Below are 9675 nucleotides of genomic sequence, written 5' to 3'. Positions count from 1 at the left end.
CATGAATGCATGCTTTTATCTGCAGTTTCAGGCTGTCCTGTGACTGACTGTGTGCACCCTAAACAGGACTTTAAGTTTCTGTACATTCTGGTGATGTTGGATGTTGACAAAGGAGGAGGAGGAGGAGGAGGAGGAGGGGGGGGGGATTTCTTGAAACAGTGAAATCTCGACCCACGTGGGGGGGCTGTCAGCAGCTCAGTCCGGGGACTTTTGCTTCTTTCTCTGCACCCGGCTGCTGTCCAAGAGCCAATAGTAGGAGGCAGGAGCGGAAAGACCCGCCCCCCTCTTGCCGAGAAACGACGCAAGGCTGGCTATAAAACCACTCACAGCCTGTTCCGAGATCAGAATAACACGGCGGACTCACAAAGGAACAACGCACAGCACTTGTCTCTTGTTTTTTTGTTTCTGGGTACGCTGCAACAACTCGATCGCGCTTGGATTATAACTATGACTCTGGAAGAGATCAACGGACAGGAGAACACGATGGAAAACACTGACAGGTAAATGTTTTTATCTTAAAGCAGCGCGTTTCGGAGCGGGTGTGTCGGTGTTTGTTGCTGGCTTTTTGAACGCGGTGTCCTGATGACATGCGTCTTTGTTAAAGGGTGCAAAGTGCAGGCGCAGCCCTGGAGGAGCTGCTGATCGCTGCTAAGAAGCAGGACTACCTGACAGTCGGAGTTTACGAATCCGCAAAAGTCATGAATGTGTAAGTATTGCAGCTTATTTAAATATATAATCCAGTTGCCACTTTTTTATTTCCAGTACAAGATGATTTTTTTTCCTCCTTCGTCACTGATCGCCTCCCTCTCTTTCCTCACAGTGACCCAGACAGCGTGGCGTTCTGCGTCCTCGCCACGGATGAGGAGTACGAGGGTGACATCGCCCTCCAGATCCACTTCACCCTCATCCAGGCTTTCTGCTTCGACAATGACATCAACGTGGTGCGCGTCAACGACATCGAGCGCCTGGCCGACCTCGTGGGTGCAGAGGAGGGCGGCGAGCCCAAGGACGCGCACTGCATTCTCGTCACGGTACGTTTCCAAGAAGCTCGCAGGCCACAGTGCGCGCATCGTTATCTTTTTTTTTTTTTTTTCCATTTATGAACTGCCAGTCAGAGCTAACGTTTCCTTGCCTTGTTATTTCAGAGCCCCAGTGCAAACCCCTGGAAAGACCCTGCACTGGACAAGCTGAGCCTTTTCTGCGAGGAGAGCCGCAGCGCCTACGACTGGGTGCCCACCATCACCCTCCCAGAGCGCTGAGGTGACCTTCTGCTTTTAAGAAGAAGAAGATGATGGAGAAAGAAAAGCCAAGAAGCTGACTTTCAGCTGAACCAAGCCTTTCTGCTTCACCTGTCTGGATTAAGAGGCTGTGGTTGCACTCCCTCAGTCTTGCAGGAGGAGCGCATGCCTTCCAGAGCATTCTGGGTCCAGCAAGTTGGTTCTGGATCACCCCCGTGTGAAGGGCTGAAACTCAAGAGATGACGTGTTGACTGGGTCAAGTGGACACGAGGCCTGATGGACACTGAGAAGGAGGTGGACTGTGTGGTGCGTTGGGGGCGGGGTGACCCCATGCTTGCCCTACATAACATGGCATGTGGGGGCGGCACGTTGAGCAGCCGGGTCACAGAGATACTGTGGACTTATGAGAAAGTGAGGACTCTAGACTGAATGTCATCACAGAAGGAAAAAGTCAAGAAGCGGGTTCTGAAGATGATGCCTGAAAAAGTGTCTCAATGGATGATTTCTTTGTGAGTGGCAGCCTGTCAGGAATTTCTTGGAACAAGCAAAGACTCTGCTTGCAAATCCTGACTTGAGCTGTTACCAGTGAAACTCTCACGGACTAATACTTTTACTTTCAAACATGCATATACAATGCAATATCCACGTGAATTGTACTCATTTTGCAATGATTTGTGAATAAACACTTGGAATCAAAACTTCTTCCTGTCCTCTCATAACTGTCTGTTTACATGTTCCGGTTCTCCACATAGCATGATCTTAWCCTGACGCGAGCTAAGGTGCAGCTGAAGGTGGAAACCTTGCAGCAGCACAAGTATCAGGAAGTGTTAGTTAATTTTCTACAGAAGTAAAAAAGAGGAAAGTAACGGGGCAAGATTAAGCGATTAAGAGAGCACGTAAATGAAGTAGAACAGCTACGATGTGGTGGAAGCTTTCTTTTCTTTGGGTAATGACCTTTAACCACACATCGACCACCTGCCCTATTTCACTTCCTGCAACAGTGCCGAGGCTGAGACACTTAGCTAAACCTATATTACTAAAACTGCAACGAGCTAGATTAAAAAGAAAATCTAGCAAAAATAATGCCAAGTCATGCATCTTTAAAGTGTTTGCCTGCTGAGATGTAATTTACTGCAAAGGATCAATAAAGCATCCATGTGCATTAGGGGTGCAATGATGCAGGAAATTCACGGTTCGGTTCGATACTTTAGTCTCACGGTTCGATATTTTTTCAAAAAAAAGAAATGTCCACGCCCCTTTTAACTTGTAATTTATTTATATTAATCATGAACATTTGTTTAACCTCAAAAGTACAGTTTTTAAATTAAATATTGCTGAAACAGCAAGTTTCTCAGTGGACCTGCGCTCAAAAATGCAGCCTAGGTGGAGTAGTCGAACACAGATCCACTRATCCTTTAAYACAGAGCATCTTCCGAAGACAAGTTGATAAAGTAAATTTTTAAMATCTGTAYTGTTCGACACAGCACTGTTCGATACGGGTACATGTGTTGTTGCACCCCTAATSTGCACACACGTGCTATGATAATTTGGAAAACCAAAAGTCGGAGCAGTTCTGTGAGAGAATGAGGGTCATCAGTGGCAAGCAAAGGGGAAGTGTGTGAGTGCTGCGGTCGGCTCGGAGCTGAGGCTGACAGTAATTGGTGGGCCACATCAAAGAGACAGCAGACTTCACAGAAACCTGCCCCCATTTGTTCTTGGCAATAGGACCTAATGTCTGCAGCCGGCCCGCTGGTCACAATGACCGTGCACTCACATGAGCACACAGATGCATGAAGGTAGAAACTGACACCTGCGCTTCGTCTGTGTGTGCGCTCACAGCCGTGCACAACACACACAAAGAAAAGTTGCTGTGACTGACAGCTTAGAGCGGTGGCAGGTGATTACACAGTGTTCTAAGAACAGAGGAAGCACCTCTTAGACAGAATTACATGTAAAATGCAACTTGCAGACAAAGATGGGGGGAAGTTCCGTGGGAATACTCAGGTATTCGAGACTCTCCAAATTACTAAAAAATGCTCCCTGAGCTATAGTCATTTTAGTCCATGCACTGTCAAACCTGCAGATTGTGATTTAACAGAAACAGATGGGCCTTCTCAGTTCTTTGTCTGCTGTGATTTTTACTACAGTCAGTCATGAGTCGGAGTGAAAGCTGAACTATAATCTCTTGAAAAAGTCCCACAATGTGAAATTGACAGTATCGATATGCATGCAGTCCTAAACAAATAAACATTTGAAACATTTTTAAAATGTTCAGGGACATTTCTCTGAGGAGGTCAATGTCCTTCAGACAGCAATATTTGTCCAAAAATAAATAAATAAATAAATAAATAAATAAATAAATAAATAAATAAATAAATAAATACAGCAGCTGCAACTGCGTCTAATCTTGACCTGATTTTTGAAGGAAACAAGGAACAATATTTAGTGGCCCTTGATAAAAAAAAGTAGTTTCGACAAGAATGTAACAGTTTACAGTGAGTAGACAGATTTGAGTAAGTGTAGTGTAATGACAGATAAGTAGTAAGTGTATTGTTGACTAAAACGTTGACCCAGTTTACTTAAAAGTTACATTTAAGTTCTTTGTGGCACTTTAATCTGTGCGACTTTATCTGCTGCCTCAAACCTTATTTCTGCAGCACTGACCGCCACGAAGAGCAAGAATAGGCCTGTTTTTAACCTGCAAATCAGCTTGTCTAATGGGGCAAACAACAACAACAACAACAACAACAACAACAACAACAACAACAACAACAACAACCAAAAATTGGGTCTGGTGTAAAAGGAGCTCCTGCTTGCGCTGTGGCTGCTGTTTGTGTGGAGTTAACAAACATCTTCTCCCTGTGCTTGGCTGCGGTGCCAAAGCCTGGAGCAATAGCCCAGACTGCTGAGGCAGCTGACTGTCTGCATGAAGTCTGAGCCAGAGATTTAGGGCCGCGATAGACTGAAAGTGAAGGAACGAGACCAGACAGACATGTAATGGGACTTACAAAACATTAATGTTTTAGACTCTGGCACCACACCGGGGGTAAAACAATACATTATCATRGCTCTGTCAAAACCTATGAGACAGATTTCTTTATGGGCTTGCGGCTTGCACCACTTAGAGGTGGCTGGAAAACAAACACTGAATATGGACGGAAAAAGATGCTCAAAAACAACTTTTAGATTCCTATTTTAACTTGACACTAATCTCTGAATTTAAGCTCAATATACAAACAACGTATGGCTTGTTAGCTCACTTTGCTGTTGAAATTTTTAAGAACTATATTCTAAAATACAGTGCCAAATATTTCAGTATAATTGTGTAAAAATTAGATGTGATTTTTAATTAGGCTAAACTGTATTTTTACAGAAAGACCCYCTTTCACAGATGTATTGCTTGCTGACTTGGAGGGAAATAAACCTAAGAATTTGCTGCAGAAAGAACGTTTTAAGCAGGCAGTATAGTCAGTATATTATTAGGAGGAGTCATTGACACTGGAGGAACAACTCAGCAGTACATAACGTTCTTTAAAGAGACAGGAACAGATAACTTGGATCTGCTGAGACATAGCAAACTCCTCTTTTCTAATGCTTTAAAGTGAATTTATCAGCGTAGAATGCACAAAAGTTGGTAACATTAAGCTGTGACTCTATGAAAAAGATCGTTTCTTGGCTAACAGAGTAGGTTACCTAATCAGCCATGACTGCCTGCAAAAATGAAGACAAAACCGCTGCTTCCAGTTTGAAACAAAATGGTAGATTTATTAGAACTGTTATAATAATCTTAACATCAAACTGTTGGCGAGACACTACATAATTGTCRAGATTAGCTAATATTCCTTTGAAGGTGCATAGCCAAGTCTATCTATTCCACTCTATCGGCTCCTTTCTGATTGTATCATTTTAATATTTCTGATTTTAAGTGGAGATACTGTGCAGATTTATTGAGTTTCTRTTTTGTTGGTGCAAACCTTCTGAAAAATCTGTTTGCCCTGGTTTGCGTGTCAAAAAGACAAGGTGTTCAGTAGGAACATATTTTAGCTGGACTGGTCTGCAAACATGCAAAAACAAAACTGGACAGGTTTTTTCCACTGAGGTTAAAAAATGACAGTCAGTGAAAGAGCAAGAACTGATCAATATGCACGGCAGGCTGCATGATCCAAACCTTTAGCAAGCACAGAAAATGTCAGTTTTTTTCTGCAATGTCCCCTAAAGATAGCAAAGCTGCCAAAAAAAGTGGGGGTGGAGGGGTGTAAAACCACTTTGGAGACAGTTGACATACATGATGCTCCTTCCTTGTTTGAGGAAAGCAACTCTGCRCGTTTGCTACTTTTATTCTTGCACGTGCCTCCGTCCTGTCAGAATAGAAAGCCCAGTTGTGGTTTCAGCCTGGAAAACGGTTGCAGCGCATGCTTCCATTTTGGAAGACTGAAATATTCTCAGACTTGTGTGGTTTAACTGTAAGTGTGAAACGCTGCTGCCCTTCCCAGAGCCATTACCTTCATGGCTGAGTGTGGGCCCGTCTTCCCATTCCTGCTCCATTTCACTTACAGTAACCAGAGTGGGATGAGATTACACGATGAGTTGGCAGGCAGCGAGCCCCTCTCTCTCTCTCTCTCTCTCTCTCTCTCTCTCTCTCTCTCTCTCTCTCTCTCTGTCTCTCTCTCTCTCTCTCTCTCCCCGCCCCGCTCCTGTTCTCGCGTGGCCATACTGGTATCATGAGATCACGGTCCGGCTGCCTCGGCAGGCCCTGGAACGAGATAGCGCAATTGGCTGTGAGGTGTTGGGTGTCGTTAAAGCTAAGTGCGGGGTATGTGTCACACCTTGGGGAGATGAGCTTGCTGCTTCTGCTGCTTGCCTTTTACTCACAGTGAGCTCATGCTTCAGAGTGCAACCCTGCACATGCAACTTTTAGAAGTTCTCAGAGTCATAGTAACAGGGGGATTTCTCACCACCGTAGTGATCCTGGGAGATTCACATCAACAATGTGTACACACTGTGCTTGTTTGTGAAGAGTTGCTATCAATTTGTCAGGATGACTTCACTTTGGAGTTTTATGKTTTTTTTGTAGGCTGAGGTAAGGTAAACTGTGTGCTCACACACACACCTGTGCTCCTTGGATGACCACACCGCACTGATGAGCTCACATGATCCACACCTCTCAGCTCAGTAACGGTTGCGGCTGTCTCTCTGCAGAACCTGTAATTTAAGGTGAGCTAAAGCAGGTGTTTGTGAGTCAAAAAGGGAGGGTGACCAGGTTAGGAACACACACACACACACAGAGAGACACACACACAAACCTGACCCACACTTTGATTCAGCGTGTCCTTTTAGGGGATAGAGTGACACCCACACAGCAGGTCATTGGATATGAGGTCATGACACAAACATAACTGCTGGTAAAACTACGTACCACTCTGCAGCTTCGGAACATTAACTCATCTTTTATACATAGCCTATGAGTGTCGAGCTGAGACAAAACACTGACATTTACAAGTTATTTTTCCCCACTATTTCTGCAAAGTGCACTCAATTGGCAGTTTGTTTTTAAACTGATATGTCATCCATTGCTGTGTGATTGCATCAGGATGTTTGTTCAGAAGCATTCGGATAGAGTGACTGGTTGAAATCAGAGATCTCTTAGTGCAATACCTAAAAAAAATCAAGAAAAACAAGATTATATGTAACCTCTAATTACCCTTTTTAATCATTTTCAGTAATACATTTGAAAAACACAATCCTTTGAAAGATGAATTTGATTATTAGCAGGCAGCACTAATCTAAATATTAGTTGCACTAACCCTAAAGCACTAACTCAAATATTTTGGTCCMCCAATTCGAAAGCAATAACACACTGCAAAATTTAGCATAAGCTAATTCTAAAGCACTAATATAATCCAGTTGAGGCATGGAACATTTTACAGCGTCAGTACCTGTGTTTCCATTGCAAATGTGCGCAAAACTTTGTCGATATTCTGTTAATGTCGAAAAAACAGTTTCGCAACTGCAGTGTTTCAATTAAGTAAGAAATGCTATTAAAGTCATGCGTGAATACGTTTGTTTTCCCGATAAGTCATTACAAACATGGCGGCAATGGATGTAAACACATAGCATGTTGCTACCACGACACTAGCACTCATCATCAGAGGAGACATCGGCGTCTTTTATCGAGGCTTTCCAGAGACAAGCCCCTACTTGGGAGCGGCTACGTATGCTGTGTTTTTGGGAAATTGTAGACGGTGAGTTTACTATTTTACACTACTTCTGCGATATTGCTACTATTTCTAATTCCTGTTGTCTTCTTTGTCATCGTCTTTTTCGCCAGTAGAAACAGCCGGTTCTTGATCACGTGACTCCCGTGATGCGAAAAAAGTGTTTCCATTGCAGTTTTGCGAAAAACACCAATTTCGATATGGTCGAAATACCACCTCATCCTAGCGCAAAAATATTTTGTCGAAAAACATATTTTTTTTCAAAACTGACGTGTTTCCTTTGAGCAAATTTATTTTCGAAATTCTAATTTGTGCATTTTCATGGTCAATGGAAACGCAGCTACTATAAGACAATATTTACTGTGTGCAGAAGGTTGTCACTTAGTGCCTTTGGAGGGCCAAATGGGAGTCACCCGCTGGCCACATTTGGCCCACGGGCCTTGAGTTTGACACATGTGACCGGCTTGCAAGTGACACGCATATGAACACAATTTATGACAGCTTTCACCCTCGACTGTGAACAATAATGTTGATTAATAACATCTAAAGACCTCAGTTAGTGCTTCTAAATTCAGCCCATAAACTTGGCAAGTGCTAATCCACTAATGAATTAAAAAAATAGCAAAAACCCTAAAGCACTAATCAATAAATTAGTTCCCCTATTAGTGCTTTAGTGCTTTAGGGGAACTGTGCCCAGCACTGCCCATGAGATTGCCCTAAACATCTGAATATCTGCTAAATGTAAAACCAAAGTCATTTACAGACAATCTGTACATCAAAGATATGTTGCTAAAGACAGATCGACTCTAACACTTTTTAAACATTTTTGTACCCAGTGGAACTTGATAAACTTGGCTTGTGGTTTGCCTTTCCATGTCAAGGCTGTTGAATCAACTCAGTGTCTGAGAGTCTTTTAGTCCAACATGATTTATTCCAAAACAGAAAACACGGGAAGAAGAAAAAAGAAAAGAAAAACAGAAGAATCCAAAACACAAAAGACCATAAATTCCCCTCAAAAWTTTTTTTATCATCCACTCTAAAAACAAAAAAGATATTTATTGAATGCAAGAAGACTTCCAGTTATCTGTGCTCACATTTTTTCTTATCTCTTGCCCGCCTCTGAATTCCCTTCATGTTTTCAGGTTTATGCTGGGTGTCAGGCTGGCCGAGGCGGAGCGGTGCTAAGTGATTTGCTAAAAATGGGAGCACAGACTGTAACCTCGCAGGGGCTGACACATTACTGACATAGCTGAGCTTATCCTTCCAGAAGCAAATGTACTCTAAAAGCCACGCCAGGAATCTCTTCCCATAACCCGCAGTCCTGGAGCGTCGGGCCAAACGGCACGGCCCGACAGAGACTCGGGCTGGATCAGGGGGAATAATTGACGAACACTGTTTTAAACGTTTAAATAAAATGCGTCTGCATTCCAGTGTTGTTTGCTCATCTGATGAAGGAACTTGCTGAGTCATGGTATGCAGACAGAGAAGGCAGAGGGGCTGATTGTGCTAAATCGAGGGAAGAGTGAATAAAGGAATGAGACAGCTACATGGCAGGGATGGTCCAAATTCCACATTCCTTTACGATGATGTTTGAAACAAAGGCTAAACATGGGAGAGTCTGGAGGGTAACTCATTCTTATCCCTTCAAGAATTTAACAGTTTTAGTTCGAAGATGGAACGATGGAATCAGAAGGGACAAAACAAAAGCAGAAAGCAGAGGAGGGTTCTGGAAAGGCGCGTTTGCCTGCGCCACACTGCCACTCGTCTACAGTTCAGGGCCATCAGCGGAATGGCGATGCAGCACGCTCATCTTGATGGACTCCCACTCGTTGCACAAACAAGCTGACTTTCTTTGAAAGTGACTGTGTGCAAATGAGCGATGGTAGATTACCTCCGAAAACGGAGCACAGATAAACACATGACAAGAAAAGCATGTGATTCACCGCCTCGCCTCGTGGAAACCTCAAATTCTGAAACACGAAACTGAGCAYAACATGTTTTCAGTTTTGCATGAGTATATGTGTGTGTAAATGCAGGGGGTACTAACATGTTTTTTTTAGGAGCTTGAAAACATGCTCCTTGAACCACGAAAGCATTGCATAATGTCATCAGGTCTGAACCCCCTGACCATGTTCTTGGCAGCATATCTTATCTAACGCTGCCTTTACTCTAACAGCGTCTGAACAGTGGCTGATAGATGAAAACAAGCAGCATGTTCAGAC

General features: G+C 43.3%; 1 protein-coding gene across 1 annotated transcript; it reads left to right on the top strand.

Annotated features, from left to right (window-relative positions):
- The first annotated feature begins 238 nt into the window (after positions 1–238).
- On the top strand, positions 239–1940 carry gadd45ga (growth arrest and DNA-damage-inducible, gamma a). Its single transcript, XM_014002663.1, has 4 exons — positions 239–500; positions 605–706; positions 821–1031; positions 1146–1940. Exons 1-4 carry the CDS (start codon positions 448–450, stop codon positions 1257–1259), a joined length of 480 nt encoding a protein of 159 aa, XP_013858117.1. The 5' UTR covers positions 239–447; the 3' UTR covers positions 1260–1940.
- The last annotated feature ends 7735 nt before the right edge of the window (positions 1941–9675 follow it).

The sequence above is a fragment of the Austrofundulus limnaeus genome, unplaced genomic scaffold (assembly GCF_001266775.1).
Source record: "Austrofundulus limnaeus strain Quisiro unplaced genomic scaffold, Austrofundulus_limnaeus-1.0 Scaffold14, whole genome shotgun sequence".
NCBI classification, from domain to species: Eukaryota; Metazoa; Chordata; class Actinopteri; order Cyprinodontiformes; family Rivulidae; genus Austrofundulus; species Austrofundulus limnaeus.
The sequence above is the reverse complement of the archived record's forward strand: the minus strand, read 5'-3'. Positions and strand labels throughout refer to the sequence as shown.

Bases quoted from the DNA above. Each gene is read 5' to 3' on its own strand.
- gadd45ga (XM_014002663.1), top strand. From the start codon at position 448: ATGACTCTGGAAGAGATCAACGGACAGGAGAACACGATGGAAAACACT. The intron at 501-604 runs GTAAATGTTTTT...TCTTTGTTAAAG, and splicing joins ACGATGGAAAACACTGACAG to GGTGCAAAGTGCAGGCGCAG. The intron at 707-820 runs GTAAGTATTGCA...CTTTCCTCACAG, and splicing joins TCCGCAAAAGTCATGAATGT to TGACCCAGACAGCGTGGCGT.